Source organism: Poecile atricapillus, chromosome 5 (assembly GCF_030490865.1).
Source record: "Poecile atricapillus isolate bPoeAtr1 chromosome 5, bPoeAtr1.hap1, whole genome shotgun sequence".
Lineage (NCBI taxonomy): Eukaryota > Metazoa > Chordata > Aves > Passeriformes > Paridae > Poecile > Poecile atricapillus.
In genome coordinates, this window is record NC_081253.1 from 35,799,824 (window position 1) to 35,818,929 (window position 19,106).

A 19,106-nucleotide genomic window follows, 5' to 3' on the forward strand; every position below is an offset into this window, starting at 1 on the left:
CCCGAGCTGTGCAGAGCCCGCCGGGGCTGCCCGGGTGCTCCGCATCACCACGAGCCCTTAGGCGCAGGGAGCCTCTGCCCCACAAATCGCTTCTCTCACGCTTGAGGACAGCTCTCCCTTCCAAGGGGAGATCAATAAAAAAGAGAATGGGAAGCAACATCAGAGTGAGCTAACTCGAGTCTTTCTCATCGTGCACGCTTCTTTCCCAAGAGGAACAGAACAGCTTGCAGGCCAGAGAGCCAGTTCTTCCTGAACTATGATCACCTGCCTCACTACAGAGCCAAGGCCGGGGAGCAGAAACAGCAACAGCTGCTGGCAGGGACGTGCAAGAGCAAAGCCTGGAGCTGCTCCCATCCCCACACACCAGGAGACACCACAGCTGAGGCCTCACCTGCAGCACCGGGACCAAGGGCACAGCACAAAGCCACGGGCAGAGGGAGCAGAAGGGGTCTGCAAACAGCACAGCACTGGCACAGCTTTTTTGAAGAACAAATTTTAACCTTTATTGTAAACAGCAAACAAGGCTGCTCTTTCCAGCAGCAATTGCAGCAGATCTAGAACAAAGTATAACAAAGAGAATGAGTTAGTACAGGTGGGCTTTGAGCAGAATCACCTGCTCTTAAATGTATTATTATTATTATTATTAAATGTTCCTTACTATGGAAGATGGAGATTCTTTTTCTCCCCATTATTTACTGATGACTTAGCCATTTCACACCTCCCTCATGATGAAAATAAAAATTATTCTAAGTCATCACCTCCCACACAAAACAACAGGAAAAGATACTGTAATAGGAACAATTAGGACTGCAGAGCCCACGCTCCACTGGAAAACCAAATAATCACTCCTCAAGGAAAGCACAACACGTTTTGAGGCTGTTAAAACCTTACTGACTGAAAATGCTTCCAAGCATAAGATTTTAATTTTTTGGGGATGAGTTTCTGTTCCTATCTGCAGTCCTGTGAGAGCCAGACAGGAGATTAATAAGATTTCCTTTCTGCAGGAAACCTGGGAGTGGCATTAGGAGGTACCCAAAGCAAGCAGAGCACCAAGCTCTTTTAGGAGAGTAAAGCAAGGATGGATAGACACATCCCTGGAGTTCCAGACTCTGGTTTCAGCATGCTCAGCCTGCTGCAGCTTCCTGCAGTGCCACACCACAGTGCAAAGGGATCAGGGTGAGAAAACTACAAGCCACAATCTGATTCTGTCAGGTTTCCAGCCCTGAGCTGGCCCCCAGACACCAGACAGAAATCATCAGTCATCCTGAACTGAGCCAGTGCTGAGATTTCTTTCTCAGAGGCCACACAAGGTCTGGCCATTAGGTGTCAGCTTTGTACCGAGCAGATGTGACAGCGCCCTCCACAAAGCTCAGCGGCAAAGCAATTAACCACCTTCAGTAATTAACCACCAAGATTTACACAATGCGACCTGTTTTACACCTCACAAGCCACTGCTCCAGTGGATGACCTCCTGCAGGGCTTTAGGCTGAATGAATCCAGTCAGGCTGTAGAGCTACACACACTCACAGGTTTATTCCCCTGCAGGCTGGAATATTCACCTTTTCCACTGCTGCTCCGGCCGGGATCTCCTCAGCGCATCCAGCTCCTCAGAATGGCAGAACTCTTTTCCTCAATAGAACTAATGGCCAAGCCACTCAGGACACCTTTGTTCATCTTCCTCACCTCCTGCACAGCTTCCACAATTTCATCTCTGTGCCAATTAAAGAAATAACTGCTGACACCACATTTTGTGCCACACATTCAGCAATCAGTTACCGAGGATGTTGGCTCCATTACAAATCAGGGCAGAAAAGAAATGCAAATATCTCACCTGCTAAACTCCGGATGCTTTTCTTGAAGTCTCTTTATTAACTTGGTAAAGCTGCTCAAGTTCAGCGCGTAAGGAGAAACAAAGATACCGGATGCGTTAACAGAGGAACAAGTGGATGTTTTCTGCAGGGAATTTTCCCCAGGCTCCTAGAATTGCATCAAAATAAGGGAAAAAAATGCATGGGTTAAGCGTTGTACAGGTAATACAACACACCTCTTTCCTACTAATAAATATAAAATCCTTGACCCACAGAATGGTTTGGGTTGGAAGGCACCTTAAAGCTCATCTTATTCCTGCTACTCTAAATTAGATCCAATTACCAGCATGTTTAAAGGGAAATCCTCAAAGACAGCAAATCTGTGTGGTTTAGGAGGACACCAGCAATTACTGATTTGCCCTTTACTCTCCAAGAACCAGGCTGAGCCAATACAAAACACCCTGTTTGTAAACAGAGGTTTCTTAGATTTATGCCAGGAAGTCCAAGAGTTTCTTTCCCATCCATCACCCCAAAATCTTTCCTGTATAAAACCACATGACATTTACATTAAAAAAATAGGTGTTACAAGATGAAAAAATCTAGTGCAAATGGGTAAATTCCAAACTGTCCTAGGATTAAGGAAAAACAGCTGGAGTGTCATAGCTTGATGCAGGGGCAAAAGAATGGTGCTTTCACTCTTCTGCCACATGCCAGAAATTTATTACCAATATGTAACATATTTTCCTATCCTAACATAGTTTTCTATCTATTAAATGTTATGAGACAAGAAGATGTAAGGCTCTTAGTCTACCACAGAAAGGAGTGTCAGTAATAATTAATTACCTTTTGGTTATCTCCAAGCAAAGAATGTGCCAGCTCTCGAGTGGGTGATTTCAGATCAGGGCACATGGTTGTAAATGTGGAGTATGAAAGAAGCCTTAAAGAGGCAAGAAATTCCTTCTACAAACTAAGAACAGACCTACCTCAGTCACTGAGGGTTTTAGGCCACCAACAGGAACAGAAGAATGCTCATTCCCACTCCCCACTGTCTTCATTTCTAATAATAAATGTAAGAAAGCAAAGAGTTACTAGCAGTTCTTGAGCTGACATCTTCTCTTGTAGACTTTGGACAGCCTAGAGAGAAAACCTTAGAAGAAACAAAGAGAAAGCAGCAAATCCTCTAACAGAAAAGAAGTGTCCTGAGAAGCACAGCAGTTCAGTTTGTGGAACAACTTTTCCCTGAGTGTTTCCTGAGATTTTAAGAGGCAGAGGAAGCACAGCTCTGAAGTAACACTACCAGGGCTGAAGGCTGGTACAGATAACCCCCAAGCTCTCTGTCTTCTCACCACACACCCATCACTGTGACCCAAGTCTCCAAACACAAAAACCATTTGCATCTCACTCTCAAAAGTCCAGCACGGGAAGGCAGCACAAAATTAAGGAGAAGAAGTAAAAAATGAAAGATTTCCATCCATGTGATTGGCTGGGCATTTACTAATTTGAGTTCAAGCACTGCAGGTGAAGTTTTCAAGGAAAAACATGGATGGATGGAAACAGCTGACTACAAGGATTCACTGCTAGTGAATGACAAATCTGAAAACCCAGCTGGCATTTTTTCCACATTTAGTTATGCCTGGAGAAGGAACAGAGCACTCCAATAATAAACACCATTATTTGGTTTATCAGCTTAAAGGCACATGACTTTACCTCTTGAGTCAATCGAGTCTCGTTTTCCTTGTTGCTTTTTCATTTCTTTGCGCATTACTGAAATATCTGCCACTGACAAGTCTTCCTTAGCATCAAACCAATACTCACTCCTCTCCTCATTTTTCACACAGCCTTGGCAGTTAGGATAAAATTCAAGTGTTAAAATTCAAACCATGGTATGCTAAATAAATGAGTATCAAATTTCTGTGCTGAAGAGGACTTCAGCTACTTAAATTTCTTGGTACTACATTTCAAAGAAGTGACATTACTAGCTTGGAATTCTAATTTAAGTAATTTTTATTTTTTTTAAAGTAATAATATAGAGCTATTATTACTTATCAGTAAGTTTGGATAGCTGATACATAAACATTCCACCACAGAAAGGGCAGCTGTGTTACCGTATATATCTGTTTTACACAGGGTTTCTTTCCTCCCCTGAAAACTCAGCTCACAAATAAAGGATTCTAAAGGAGCAGATCACTCACCACGTTCCAGAGCCTGATCTTTAGGTTGTTCTTTCCGTGTCTCAGGGCAGGCAGAGTCACCTGGCTGATCACCATCAGTCTGTAACTCGTCCTACAAACACGTTTCAGTTATATCACAGCACTCCCACCTGATTATAAGTTATTTTTTGGAATATCTGCCCATGAAACAGGTGAATTTAAAAAAGTTAATCTGCTGATTATCCTCAAGAATCCCCAAGTTATTTTATTTTGAAAGGGCAATTAAAACTGTGAACATATGAGCTGCATTTGCAATTAGTGGCAGAGGGTCTCAGGCCACTGAAGACTCTGATCACATTCCCAGGTACCTAAAAGGAGAAAATCCTTCTCAACATTACCACCTCCAAAACCCAGCAGTAAAGAATTCCCTACCATATTGACAGAAATCCCCTTTTCTTGAAATTTTGGGTCTTCAGAGTCAGCTTTCCCTTCACCTGAAAGATCACTAAAACACATCCAAGAATTTCAAACAAAATATGGGACATGAATTTCAAGTTCTACAGTAACTTAAATATTTCCAGAAGCTCACAGTAAAATAAACAGACTTCATGAATCTTGGCTTTTTAAATTATACCTGAATAGTTTTCTGTGTGATGTTCAGATGTATTCCTTACAATTTGAAAAACCTGTGCAACTTTTGCTAATTATTTATAAAACAAAATAATTGCTTTTACTTTTTCCTCGATTAACTTCACTCATACTTAAGAGGGAATTTCAAACAGCCTCTTAGCAGTTCACCCAATTCACTAAAAACTTACTGCCAAATTTGTTTTCACCTGCACTTACAGAAAATCACTGGATGTGGTTCCTGAACATGTTCTGTCATGTACCTGCCTGAAATACTAAGTTATTTTTCTATCATTCTTCATATCTGAATGATAATCTTAGCAAAAACAGCTTCCTATTATCTCTTAATATTATCTGTATGCTTAATACTATCTCTGCTGGCAGCAAACTCTTTTAGGGCTTTTGTGGTGTGGGATTTTCTGTTGCTTGGTTTTTAAGACAGATGCCATTATAACTGGAGACAAAGATTTTTAGTAGTGAAAGCAGGGCATGAGGAAAATGACCTGTAAATTGAAAACTTTTACTATAAAGATAGTAAAGACACTCCCTGGTTTGCATGCTACAACACCACAGAGGAAAAATGCCCTTAAAATAAAATTGTTGTACCCACAGGGCAACTCTGATCTTTTAACTAAACAGCCTGAAACAACAAGATGCATCCTGAAATAAAGAAATCATAGGTTTAACATCCTTTAATCTCATTCCTCATTTAATTTAGTAAGTAAAACAAATGAAAATTACTTACGCAGAGTAAACACCGTTTCTGAGAAACTGCCAAAAAAAAAAAAGAGAAATATTTATCTATAATTATCTTAATTATAAAACAATTTATATTAGAAACAGAAAACATTTAAGAAATTACCTTGGAGGGAACGTAAAAGGAAGAGATTGAGGAAAACTTCAGCTCAACTGACAGTGGTGGAAGTTCATTTAAAGGTATGCCCATGTTTAATTCCGTTCTCATATTGCTGTAATTATTGTCCAGCTCATCCAAAACCAACCGGAGAGACGAATATAACTCGGACTTTTCCTCATAGCTATTAAAATATGGGTAAGAAAGCAACATCAACTTAAGGCATTTCATTGACTTTACAGCTTCTGGAGATGCCCAAAGATTTTACAGGCTTTAAAGATTCCTCTACATTATACCAGAACATGAAATAACAACTGTATTGTGCATCATTTGGCATTTATTCCTGGAAAAAAACCCAGGATTTTGGGACTGTGAATGCTACAAAAAAATAGTAAGGCTGGAAATAAGACTTGGGGATCCTCTGGCCAACATCACTAATTATGAACATTCCTAGAAGCTCTGAATAGAATCTACCAGTACCATTTAGCAGGTTTTGCCTGATAACCCAGTTATCCATTTTATTTTAAAGGACATTAAAGCACGTGCCTCCCAAAATAACTGATTTCCTCCGAAGCCAGCTCATAAACCTTCAAGCAGTGCTGGAAGCACATCTTGTAATGGATGGCCAGGAGCTGCAGCTCTGCTTCAGCTGCTCTCTGCGGGACGTTCTGACAGCAGCCTGATGCAGAATTCTTCCCAGTTTGCTTGTTGGAATGTTCTGGCCTTTAAAATAATAACAACAATAACAGAAGATTTATTGCAGGGCTTCATAATTTTGTTTATGTTCGTAGTGTTTTATTTTGAAGCAAGGAGCTTGCCAGAAGCTATTTCTGGTATGATTTAAGGACAATCCTATTTAGCCCACACTAATGATTGTAGCACTACAGTCAGTTTTATCAGAGAGGTGGGACCTGCACAAGCACCATCACAACTTTTACCCAAAATGTGAAGTCTTAAGAATCTTAAGATCTGCAAACACACTTATTTTGTTTCCACAGCCATGGAATAATTTAGGTTGGAAAGGATCTCTGGAGTTCTGCAACCACAGGACAAGGCTGCTTTGGTCTTTGTTCAGCTTCAGGAAGTCGTCAGCTCACTCTTCTCACTGTCCAGGTCCCTGCAGCAGAAACTGCTGCCCAGCAAGCTTTTAATACCATCAGTTTTGCCAAGCCAGAGACAACCCTTCAATAATGAAAAAACCTCTTAATCAGAATCTCAAACTCCAAAACCAAGAACAACTCCTGACCCACCTGTTGGTGCCTGTCTTGCAGTCACCGATACACAGATGATCTTTTGATTCCTGCTTTTCAAAGGAAAAAAAAACCAAAAAACACGTCAGAAGTTACAGATTAACATCCTTGCATACACATTACAGTTAAAAGAAGTTCTATCAATCTGGTTTGATGGCCCTTCTTGTGTCAATTACCTGCATGTGTGAGCTCCAAGCTCTGAAGGACCACTCGGTGTTGGAAGCAGCATCCACAGAGGCTTGACCCAGACACCCCACAGGTCGAGTTTTGTTCATCATGGTTATTTCTGTGTTCACTGCCCTGGACCAGAGACAGACCTGGGCACTGCTGCCTCTGCTCGCTGTGAAGCCAGAATCACCCACAGCCTGCACAGCTGCAGACACACCGGGAACACTCCTCAGGGCTTCCCCCTGCTCCGACTTCGCAGCAGCAAGGCTCCCACCAGAGGATTTATCTGCAGCTTCCATGCCAGCAACAGGATTCTTGCTAGGGGGCATTTCAGGGACTGGGAGCTGGGTTTCAGCATGCTCTGCAGGGCTGTCAGCGCTGCTGGCACCATGTGTGCACACCGCAGGCTTTTCACAGCTGCTGAAATCGGAGGGCTCTGCACCTTTGCAGAGTCGGGCCTTTTCCCTGGGTGGCAGGAAAGGAATGTCTGGCTCCACTGCCACGCTGTGGGTGGGGCTTTCACTCTTTCCAGACTCTTCACCCCCTGCCGTGGTTTGGGGCGGCACCTTGTCACCAATCAGTGGCATCTTCTTCCCCTCTTCAACCTCCCCCTGCTCAGAAAACTCACTCGAGTTGTTCTTATCCTCCTCACACTCCTCGTAAGCACTGACATACTCCAGCTGCGAGTCTTCACCTAAATCTTCACCCAAACAGGAGGTCTGAGTGAAGCAACTCCTTTTGCTGCTCTTTTCCACTTCCATGGCACCGACACACTCTCCTCCTCCTCAGAAGGAATCCACACAACTCACTGCCACTGCAACCTCTCAGTCACTGGTTTGGTTCTTCCTACCTTAATAAAAATTAAGAGAAGTTCAAGATGCTCCATGGCATACAAAAGGACAAAAGAATGCATTAAATTAACTATCCTATTTTCACCTACTATGTGCTATGAGAGCAGGTAGGAATTCTACAGCATGTTCCTAAAGAGCTCATTTCTGAATTGGTGGAATCCTTGTCGATACACAGTGAGCTGTTTCCATCCTACAGTACACTAAGTGTTCAATTAAAGATTACTTACGTTAAGGAAGAGGTGAACTTGGAGCTCTGTGCCTCCCAAAAACTAAAAACCCCCTGGGTGTTGGACAAGGGGGGAAATTCAAGCATATAACCCAGTTTTGTAACAAACACCAACAAAAAGCAGATAGAAAGCGTGTAGGGTTCTTTGTGCTCTTTGTGAAGCTTGTTTCTTAGGATATTGTCAATTCTTCTCTGCCTTCCCTCAGAAGCTTCTAACACAGAAAGGAATACATAAAAACAAAAGCCATATTTCTCAATTACCTCTGCTTTCCGAACTACTCAAATGACATATCCCTATTTTAGTCACTGTCTCTGACAACCCTTCCCCAGGGGGCGTGGGGGGCGCTAAGGATTAATATTCAAATGTTCAAATTTTCAAGCCTTCCACTATCCCAGGTTGCTCCAAGCCCTATCCAACCTGGTCTTTAACACTTCCATGGTTTAATAATACACTTCTACAGCTATTTTTGCCTCAAAAACGCTGTCCTTTTCTACTACATTACCATTACCTTCACCCCCTAACTGAAGCTATGAGCAACTCCGTGGAATTAAAAAGCCAAACGCTGCCAAAGCACATCCCAGATGCCCTTATAGAAATCACAACATTATTAGTACAGAGAAGCGACTTTCCCCCCTCACTTTCCCCTTGAAAACAAGAACCAAGACACCTTCACGCCCCAGATTAAGGTACCATAACCTATCCCGACACAAACGCTGAACCACAGTGCAGCCCGTCCCCACCGCTGCGCTGGCTGAGGTCGGAGGAGCCCTGAGGGCAGCCCGATGCTCCCGTTCGCCCAGAGGGAAGCCCCGGGGGGAAGAAGGGCGTCTCACCGCAGCTCCAGGGCAGGCTGAGACGCGGTCCCGCCGCCCGCACCGAGCGCCCCGCTCCCGCTCCCGCTGGTCCGCACCTCACGGCCCCGCCACAGCCGCGCCTCACGAGCCCGCCACAGCCGCGCCTCACGAGCCCGCCACAGCCGCGCCTCACGAGCCCGCCACAGCCGCGCCTCACGAGCCCGCCACAGCCGCGCCCCGCGCTCATTGGCTGCGGCGCGCAGCGCCCCGACGCCTGATTGGCCAGAGCGGAGCCCGCTCTCGCCGCGTGCAGCTCCTCCTCCCTGCCCTCAGAGGCGCAGCCGCCATATTCCTCCAGAATCGTTACCGCTGTGTCCCCTCAAAGGCGGATCCGCCATATCCCCCTAGAATCGGTACCGCTGTGTCCCCTCAAAGGCGGATCCGCCATGTCCCCCTAGAATCGGTACCGCTGTATCCCCTCAAAAGTGGAGCTGCCATATTCCTCCAGAATCGGTACCGCTGTATCCCCTCAAAGGGGGATCCGCCATGTCCCCCCAGAATTGGTACCGCTGTATCCCCTCAAAGGCGGATCCGCCATATCCCTCCAGAAGCAGTACCCCCGTGTCCCCTCACGGCTCTCCCCTCCCGGTCCCTTCTCTGCCCTCACAGACCCTTCCCTCCCCTCACGGCTCTCCCGCCGCCAAGCACGGACGGGGAGGGAGTGCAGCAGCCCTCGTCCGGCTGCTACAGAATCACAGAATATCCCGTACTGCAAGGGAGGCTCATAGAGTCCAACCCCGGGACCTGCTCAGGACACCCCAGTAATCCCACCCTGTACCTGAGAGCATTGTCCAAACTCTGGCAGCTCCCTGAACTCTGCTTTGGGGCCCTGACCCTGACCCTGGGGAGCCCGTTCAGTGCCCAGCCACCCTTTGGGGGAAGAACTTTTCCTACTATTCAGCTCTAACCTCCTCTGGCACACTTTAAAACCTACCTGAAAGTTGTTAAGACTGAAGGAGTGCGTTAACAGGAGTGGAGACAAACCTACCTGCCACACAGGTACATGTTACTTGTGCAAGGGGCTTTGCTTCTTTCTTTAAACACTTACGTGTAAAGGTCGTAATGAAGTGTGTAAAACATCACTCAGTTGCCTAAAATTAACCTTCAGAGACATACAATGGTTTAGAGCATCTAAAGCCAAGACAAGCACTACCCTCCTGCTTAGTCTCTCATGTAAGTGACTGCTCTGGCAACACATTGGGGCAAGAGGACATTTAATACTATAATAACATATTTTTGAAGAACCAAGCTGCCTCCTGTTGTGAAGGAGTCTTCGTGATGTGAAGGATTCTTCCATGGAAAGCTACACTGGATTACCTCTGTTCACCATAAATTTAAAGTGGAGAATTAATCCAATTAGCAATACCATTTAAATTTCTCCTCATGGGGGACTGTCCCTGTCCTCCCCCTCCCCAAGTGCACTTGGCCATTAAAATGTCAAAATTTGGAGGTGTTTGTGCACCCTGCCACTAAAAATGTTATTTGGAGGTATGTCTCACACCAGTGCCCTCAGTCACACAAGCCCCTGAATTTGTACATTTTCCAACCGGTGTTGCTCATGTTTTGTGTGATTCTGCAGCAACGTGTCAAAAAGGAAAATGAGCTGTTACACCCATATCACCCTGAAAGTCTGTATTTTCCAAGAGACCTTGTAACATCAGCACGGACAGACCACTCCATAAAAACTACCCAAACAAGTGACATTTTATTGGCGAGTTCTGCTCATAATGAATTTCCTTTTCCACGCTCACATCTCCTAACAGAGCGACTGGGAGAAAAAAACCCCGAAACAAAAACAAAACCATTTTGGCTAACATTCCATTTGCAAAGGATAAAAATCATTTAACATTTTAAAATAATATAGAGGATAACAAATTGAAACAGAAGTTCTAGGAAAACGTGGCCTGGTTCCCCCAGGAGTTGTTCCTCGCCCGGCTGCCACCACCTCAGCCCCGCTCTCAGGGTACCAAGGTGCTCTCATTTGGGGCTCCAATAAAAGGACTGGGACATGTGCTATTATCACCATTCAAAGCCCTGTTGTTGTACATTCTTCACAGAAAACATAGAACAGTTTGCAGTAAACCAACCAGTTCTTTTTCTTCCCTTATTCTAACGCTAAGTCATACTGAAAGTTAGGGGGAGGGGGGGAAACGTGGCTTCAACATTCACCTACTTTATCACACACAAAGGTTTCTACTAAGAGCATATCCAGGTTGAAATACACATCTGGTTTCCGTCATGAAGTTAATGCTTATGGGGTGCGAGATGAAATCTACTTCAAAATGATAAACATTTTTTGATGAACAAAGTGTTATTTTTTGCCTTTTGGACCAACGCTTGGTTGCTGGGTTGTTTCTCCTGAGCCTTGCCAGGAGAGGCAGCTTTCGCTGCTGCCACAAATGAAATGATTACTGGTGGCAATCACACACCTTACCATTGGTAAGATGTTGTATTTAGCACGTTTTGTTTGCATTCTGAAAATGTTTGTTAGGCCCCCGAGGCTTTGTACACCAGAAATTACACAAGTCAAGCACAGAAAATTGTAAATTGGTATCCACAGCCATTTTGAGGTATTCCACAAGAAACCTGGCTCTGCACCTGAATGTTCCTCTCAAAAACAATTAAAAAAACACCCAAAACACAACAACCCGAAGCCCTAACTGGAGCGGAAATTTAATTAAAAAAGATTCCTTCCATCCCCACGTTTTACCACATTTCATCAACAAGGACATACTTAATTCCCCAGGGGCACAAAAAAAGCCTTCTTCATCCTTTTTCCTGGAATCATAATTTCAGTACTTCATTCCTAAATTTCATTGTGCACTTGGGAAGAGATGAAGACGAGGGTGTTGTTTTCTAGCCAAACCAGAGAAACACATTCAGACAGTGGTTTTGGTTTATTTAATTTGTGAAGGTGCTTGAGGAAGATACCAGCGATCCCCTTGTGTTGAACATAGCAGCGGTTCCTACTCTAACCTCCTGCCTGCGAGGAGGAGGCTGGGGAAAGCCCTGGATCGCAGGTTCTGAAGACCAAGTTAGGAAGAAATGTGATCTCCTGGGTCTGGATTTGGCTTGGTAGAACCTCTCGAGGCAGTCGCGGTCGCTCCCGTGGGACAGGAGACGCTGCTTCACCAGGTGAGCAGATCCCAGAGGGACTGGCTGTCCTGTTAGGGCTGAGGTGGGACGGGCAGCTTTATTCCTGGGGTAGCTGCTGCTCTGCTTTGAGTAGTACATTCAGAATGAGTTCTGACAAACCAGAGCTGTAGTGCCAGTCGAGTGCCGTTTTCACAGACGCGAGAATCGCCCGCAGCGTCTCAGCTGGTCACGCTGCTCTGCGTGAGAAGTGGAAAACCTCCGCAGTGATCTTAGAAGGAAATAACTCGCTACTTCCGTAGCTGTAGAAAACCCATAGGCAGTAATATTTTCTAAAGTGCTTCTTTACTTATCAGTTATTCTTTTAAAAATCAGACTTGTATTTTGTAGCGGCATCGTTTCCTAGTAGGCCATGGACCAGCAGATAGTTTCTGATGTAAAAAACCCATTACATATTTTGTTTAAGCAAATGACACTTGCTTTGATAAATGCACCAAAGAGAGCGATCTAAGTGCAAACCCCCACCATTTCTGAAAACACGGCCTTATGCTGGTTTATTAATGCAACCTTACATCCTTTAAAAGTCATTTACCTCAAGAGCAGGGATTAAATAATACAAATAAAAATTGAAAATTCAATGAAGCTATTGCCTATTTACCCTGAAATAAAAGAGTCTCACGATTCTACTGGTGCAAAAATCCCTCCGAACACATTTGTTTTATTGGCAAAGTCATTTAAGGTCACTTTTGCTTCCAAGACCATCTTCTTCCATGGTTTCCACTGAAGGAGTTTTGCTTTGTAATGGCTTGTGGTTCCACAGTGATTTGTAAATGAAAAACCTACTATGAATAACTCTACCGTAGTCACTAAATTACAGATACTGTCATGAGAAAAGTCCCAAACTTACAGTGTTTGTTTTAAAATTTTCAGCAAGACACAAAATTCCAGTCAAAGTGTTCTTTCTTTGAGTGCCATTTTAAATGGCAATAAATGGCTGCTGTGCCCCATAGATGGAGAATCCCATGTGCTTCTTATGTGTTGTACTTCGAATGTCCCCAGAGCTCGGCGTGGAAGGGCTCCCGCGGGCACAGCCACTGGGATCAGCTCCTCCTATGGATGTAGTGCAGCAGAGGCTTGGATCTGCGCGGGGAGACGCCGGCTGGGAGGCACGGAGCAGGTGTTGGGGTGGCCTGGTCTCACAAGGCAATGACACGAAGCGTCCCGGGCAGCAGGACGCAGAAGCGGCTGCGGCGTCGTTCCGGTTCCGAGGAGCGGTGGTTCCCGTGGGAGGGGGTGGCTATTGCTGGGACAGCAGAGCGCTCCGGTTGGCCTTCATCTTCTCCAGCCTCTTCACCAGGTGGCCATTGCTGACCTCCAGTTCCTCGGTTTTATCCAGTGCTGAACGAAGCTGAAGGAAGGAAGGAAGCAGAAAAACACCGTAACTTTCACCGTGTTATCCCTTTCCAAAGGCAACGCAAGGTTTGCAGTCTCCAACAGTAACTGACCATACCAACTTGGAACACAAAGCAGTTAAAATTCCTTTAGCAGAGTTTAACTGCTTTGCAGGCCACACACACAGGTGTTTAAGCACACTGCCAAGAACCCAGGGTATTTACAGAATGTTGAATAAAGAAGGCCAAGTTAAGAAGAAATGTGATTTCCCGAGTCTGGATTTGGCTTGATAGAACCATGTGTCTTGAGGCAGTTGGCACGGAGAGAAGGTTACTCCTGTGGAACAGGAGATTCCCAGAGAATCACAGAATTTCCCTCAATCCAGAGGCACGAGGCTCTGGGTCACGTACACCTGTCTCACTGCTCAGCTTTTATGTTCCTGGTTCCTAGAACACAGCTGTGACTCAGAGCCTCAGTTTCCTGTAAAACCCACCGGGATCAGGATAGGGAGAGTGAGGTGGCCTGCACAGAACAGTATTTACAGGCAGCAAAGAAGAAGTATTTAGAACAAGCAAGGAGCCATACTGACAAAAACAAAAGAAAAATCAAAGCAGCACCTTAGGAGGAAGTAAGAGAGAAGCTGATAAAGCTGTTCAGCTTTACAGACAGAGGCACAGTCAGAGTCTGTGGACAGTCACAATACCCCAAACGGGCCTGAACAGATTGGCAGAGCAAGGAAAACAGGCTCACAAAGAACAACTCACATCCCTTTAGCAAGTCAGTTTAGGAAGGAATGCTGCAAAGGCAGTGGGAGCTCCCAGCTGTGACTGGTACTCCAGTTTGAGTGCTGAAAATCTGGTTGTGCATTTAGAAGGAGTAACTAAAGCAATATAGAAATTAAATGCTTATCCCTTGCTGTGCCAAGAAGGGTGGTTCCTCCCCTGAAACTCCCCAGGGAGGCAGGTTTCCCCCACATGGAGCAGGCTGACCTGGTACAGCTTGCAGGTGGAGTTACCTCTCTCTGCAGTTTGCGTTTCTCTGCCTTCAGTTCATCTTCTATTCGCTCGGCGTTTTCAGCAGCAGTTTTGTATCGGGCTACCTGGCCTTCCAGTCGTATTACCTGAGGTGAAGGCAAAGGTTGGGAATTAGAAAATGTACCAAGAAGTTGCCCTGAAGCTTGACACTTCCACTAGTACCCCAGGAATAACCAGAGAGATGCTAGCTCCTTTTGGATAAAATAAAGGCATGTTTTCAGGGACGAAAAAACAACACCAAGGAAACCTGGCAACAGTAACTTTTATACACATCCATATTAAATATGCTTCCAGCAACAAAAAATACAGTCCATTGAGTAAATTTCTCTTAGCAAGAGCATTGCTGATGTACCCTGGACAAGAGCAAACAATCAAAATGGAACAGCTGTGTACAAAATCTGTCTCTACCACATCACATGCTGGGAACCATTTAAAACCTGTTAACAGCTAGGCATAAGGAAGTTTTCAGCAGAATTCATCAGGTACTTTTGTCTTTGACAAAAGTAGTCTTGTCTTCTTTCTTCAGTACAGAAGAATGATATATTCCTTCTTCCCCATACATAAATGTCATAGTAGCCCTCATGCTCCAACACTTAAAATAAATTTCTTATTTTAAGGGAAAAATCACAGTAAACATGATTTCATTTATCAAAACACACTTTCTCTTTGTATTCTCACCATGCCTGAACAAACAGAACAAGCCAAAAACTTACATTCTGCTCCAGTGCTGTTATCTCTTGCTCAGACTTTGCTAGTTTAAATTTGAGATCACTGATCTGTCTGTTGGCATCTCCTAAAAGAATCGCAGATTTATCAGAGATGTCAGAACAAGTGTGAACAGTTTCTAACAAGTCTGTCATAAAATTTCCATGCATCAGGGATCTATCTACATGGGGCAGTAGGAGAGTGGTTCTGTCACTAAATGCCCAGCAGAGGCACCATTCCCAGTCCTGCCTGATTCCCTGCCAACCACTCTGAAGGCAGAATTGATCTGATCTCACCCCAGCTCTGCTGAGGAGCAGTAACAGAGATTTCCAACTGCAATCTTAAACAAAGGCTCCTAATTCCCTCACCTCTGTAGAGGTGCATGGCTGCTCCTGGGCCAAAGCTCCCTTGGAACTGAAGGCTCATTCTTACTCAGAGCCATGTTCTTATTATTATTGAACTGATACATTTTCTCACTCACATGCAGGGCACAAAATTCTCCTAAAATCAAAATACAGCTCACTTTGGAGGTCAATCATGTGCATATCTGTCCCGTTTTCCAGAACTTCATCTTCAGACTGTGTATTTTCCATCTTGCTATTCCTTTGCTTTTCTTCCAGTTGTCCCTTTAATTTTTTAATCTGAAGGACAGAAAATAGTTATTAAAATCACCAAGGGCAATTGTGGCTCGAATTCACTCCAGTATTATAAAAAAAAAAACAACTTTTTTTTAAACCTAAATTCCAAAAGACCTTTTGTTACAAAATAACATTCTAGAAATTCTTTTGGCAAATGACTCATGATATCTTGCACGTCAGTGCTTATGTACAAGTTCAGGGCCAAAACAATGAGTGCAAGATGACTGGTTTATTAGAAAAGCCATAAATCTTCTGCAGGCATGTTAATGTAAAACATTCTTAAAAACTCCCAAAGCTGTGATTGGTTGCCTGTGAGTCTCAAGGCCAGTGTCCTGCAGGACAACAGATCAGCTGAAGTTTTTTTGAATTTTATAGCCCCTATGGAATACCATGGCACCAGCAAGAATTCCTTTAATTGTTCTTTACCCATCTGCAATTACTCCAACAAACCTTTCCAAACGGCTCATTTACCCACAGACCCAGCAAAGGGGAGGGCTTAGTCTTGGAAAGAAAATTTGCTTCTATGATTTGTGAGCCATGCCTGTTTTTCCCTTGGGCTTGGCCCATCTGCAGGATGATTATTCAGAAGTGAGAGGTACATGTATTGTCCATGCATCCTGAGTTAACACACAGGAGGAAGGTTTTGCAGGAAGAACAGAGTGGCCAGCAAGGCAGCAAATCCTCATCAAGAACAGCCAGACCTCAGCAGTGCTGCTCCACACCTTGTGTTTGGGCTATTTTCATTTTCTTAATCCTTTTCTGATCTTCACTTGCCCTGTGCTTACCTGGTCTAGCAAGGACTCCCGTTCATCAATGAGCTTTTTCAGCCTGTCTGGAAGAGAAAGGGCAGAGTTCAGTGCTGGCTGCTCACGCGGCGCATCAGGGAGCGCATCTGAGACACGAGACTGACCCGTCCAGGTTAGTGACTACTGATGGGGGGAGTTAGGGCACGTACCACAGGACAGGAGGCCCAGCTGGGGCTGGGAGGGGGCTGCAGCCAGGGCAGTTATGGCATTCTCACAGAACATGCTTGTCCCGGCAGTAGCAGCAGGCAGCTGCATGCAAAGAGGCTAATCTTCTACGTTAGGTTAGCATGCAAGAACTCTAGGGTCAAGCACAACTGCAACACAAAATCTCACAAATCTTGACAGTTTAACACAATGACAATACTGTAAACACCTATAATCACAGCTAAGCACATTCTCAGCACTTTAACTCTTCCCTTCTTTAACATGGCAGTGACATTTTAGCTCCAATATTATGACCAGAAAAACATTTGCCCGTCAAATTATTTGTGTTTCGAACGCAGCAGTTTGGTAAAACTCTATTTTTTCTTCAGAGTCAATTCTCCAGGTCAAACATCAAGAGTCAATGGACAATCTGCACCAACTGTTGTGCTACATTTGGGCTTGGAAGTGCTACAGATCAGCACATGGGTATGTGCAGCCATCATTAATAAAGTGCACTCTACAGAATCAGACAGCTGGAAAAAAGAACTCCAAAGTAAGCATCCAAATAATTTCATTTTTTTTCCTTCCCCATTAAGGGCTGAAAAATGTGAAAGTACATTTTCTTACCACCCAAATGACCTCATTAATTAATAAGCTCAGTTTGTTCAGGTACACCTCAGGCAGAAGTACACTGCAACATCACATTCAAATACACTCATTAGGAGAGGATCTGTTGACCTCAGCTGGGTCTCACTGCAGGTTTGTTCAGCTGGCCTCCCTTGCCAGCAGTGCAGAGCCCAGACTGTTCAGAGCACAACTCCACAGCTGAGGTCTGGCCTGCTGATTAGATGGTTAGAATCCAAAGGTCACTCAAGAAAAAGATCTTTTCGTAAACTTTAGGAAAGCAAGATAAATTACACATAAGAGCCTGGTGGACTTTTACCAGCTAAATTCTACTCATAGACAGACTTAAATATTTTTGAAGAGCTTTAAAAATACCATTTCTTCTTTGTTGACAACTTCTGAACAGGCCAAAGTCTTGTAGTTCTCCCTTTTTTCTTGTTAGCACATGCACTTAAAGGGAATCAAGAGTCTTTATTCAATCAAATCATGGTGGAAACTGGTTTCCCAATGGAAGTCATTCTGTACAGTGGACATGCAGAGTCCATTAATGTGGTATGTCATTCCTCTCCTGGGAATACACACCTCCCATTCCAGAGCATGGAATAAAACCTTTACCTTTATCTGATGCAATACCCAAAGACAGATCTTAGTGTGACATCCCAGTTCAGCAGATCTGTGGACTAATTTTGAACCTCCTGAAGTCCTATTCTTTTTGTTTTTCCCCATCCATTTGTAACACACCCAACATTGCTGCACCTGAGCACTGATATGAAAAAACAAAAAAAATCCAAACCCACTTTTTCTTTTGCAAATACCACCCACAAGCAAAATTTTCTAGTAGAAACCCCTTCAAAATAATAAAACAATTTATTTATATTATAAAACAATCTCACAGATCTATATGGGAAGGAAAGAAAAAGCAGAAATTCTGCAAAGATGAAAGATAAGGAAGAAAAACAAAGGTCAACGAAGAAAGCAAGAACAGCAAACAGGTTGGAGATATTTGGACTCAAAAGATTGTGTTGTGATTTCCAGGCCAGCAAAGATTGAGAAATGGAGTTCCAAGGACTGGAAAGAGAATGAGGACTGATGCAGCAGGAAACCTTAAAGCCACTGCAAAATTAGCCCAAATTTCCTGACTCCAAAAGGGCCAAGAAATGCTCTTTGATCCTGAAAGTCAGTTAGTTGTGACTTTCATTAAAACAACCACTGCTCTGGGGTGAAATCTACCTGGCTGAAGAAGGGACACCTCTTCCAGCTTCCAGTGAGGAAGCACACTGCCTTCCCCAAAGCTCTTTTCCTGCCAAAAGGATGCATTTTTGGGGTGAACCTTCAAGTTTGATCTCACCCTCAAATTCTCTCTGCCCTCATTACAGACATCTCTGCACCCCACTAGGACATGCAGACAGCAGGGTTTACCAGATCAGGGAAAAAATCAGTTTGCTAAAACTTCTATTCACATAGAAAAGTTTTCTGCCTGTAGAGATGAGGGTCTCTTGGGTTTCTCTTATCCTAAACCCCCACACTAACACAGCAAACTTACTCTGCAGTCACCTTAATTTTGCATTTGGGAGATATTTTTCCAACAAATCTGAGGACCTTGAGAAGAGGTGAGCAGGAAAGAACAGTCTATTGAATCAGGACAGGAAGAAGCTAATTAAAATTCTCATCTGTAACAGTCATTATCCTTATTCCATATACAAAGATACTACAGTGAATAATTAGAGTATGACATTCACCTCAGTTAACTTTGGAAAGGTGATTCCCAGGGTACTCACTGCACCAGTTCATGGCCTTCACAGCACAGAGTTTAACAGAGGACTGAGGAGGAGATGGGGCCTGTGAGGGAGCAGGACACAGAGGGGTGAGCGTGGTGCTGACC

At 44.1% G+C, this 19,106-nt stretch overlaps 2 protein-coding genes across 6 annotated transcripts in view; both read right to left on the reverse strand.

Annotated features, from left to right (window-relative positions):
• Window positions 1-438: 438 nt before the first annotated feature.
• Window positions 439-7,617, reverse strand: RBM44 (RNA binding motif protein 44). Its single transcript, XM_058840527.1, has 13 exons — window positions 6,865-7,617; window positions 6,689-6,738; window positions 5,985-6,161; window positions 5,885-5,897; window positions 5,448-5,609; window positions 5,331-5,356; window positions 4,391-4,463; window positions 4,001-4,091; window positions 3,516-3,647; window positions 2,792-2,865; window positions 1,832-1,977; window positions 1,560-1,711; window positions 439-554 (listed from the first exon to the last, which is right to left on the reverse strand). The coding sequence occupies exons 1-12, from the start codon at window positions 7,615-7,617 to the stop codon at window positions 1,591-1,593; spliced, it is 1,818 nt and encodes a 605-aa protein (XP_058696510.1). The 3' UTR covers window positions 439-554; window positions 1,560-1,590.
• Window positions 7,618-10,467: 2,850 nt separating this feature from the next.
• The window catches only part of LRRFIP1 (LRR binding FLII interacting protein 1), a 100,716-nt gene continuing 92,077 nt past the window's right edge, over window positions 10,468-19,106 (reverse strand). For 4 of the 5 annotated variants that reach the window (XM_058839870.1, XM_058839869.1, XM_058839871.1 and 1 more), the window contains 5 exons: window positions 16,436-16,482; window positions 15,536-15,653; window positions 15,021-15,100; window positions 14,289-14,393; window positions 10,468-13,289 (listed from right to left, as the gene is read on the reverse strand). In XM_058839870.1, coding sequence (XP_058695853.1) covers window positions 13,179-13,289; window positions 14,289-14,393; window positions 15,021-15,100; window positions 15,536-15,653; window positions 16,436-16,482 — 461 coding nt within the window. In that variant the 3' untranslated portion in view covers window positions 10,468-13,178. Of the gene's footprint in view, window positions 13,290-14,288; window positions 14,394-15,020; window positions 15,101-15,493; window positions 15,654-16,435; window positions 16,483-19,106 lie in introns of those variants that run through there. The other variant, XR_009277746.1, reaches the window with a different exon arrangement.

What these genes read in the sequence shown, in the direction of transcription:
- RBM44 (XM_058840527.1), bottom strand. Translation starts at nt 7,617, where the DNA reads ATGGAAGTGGAAAAGAGCAGCAAAAGGAGTTGCTTCACTCAGACCTCC. An exon ending in CTTGGAGCTCACACATGCAG is followed by an intron (nt 6,739 to 6,864) that starts GTAATTGACACA and finishes TTTGAAAAGCAG; the next exon opens with GAATCAAAAGATCATCTGTG. An exon ending in AGATCAGGCTCTGGAACGTG is followed by an intron (nt 3,648 to 4,000) that starts GTGAGTGATCTG and finishes CTAACTGCCAAG; the next exon opens with GCTGTGTGAAAAATGAGGAG.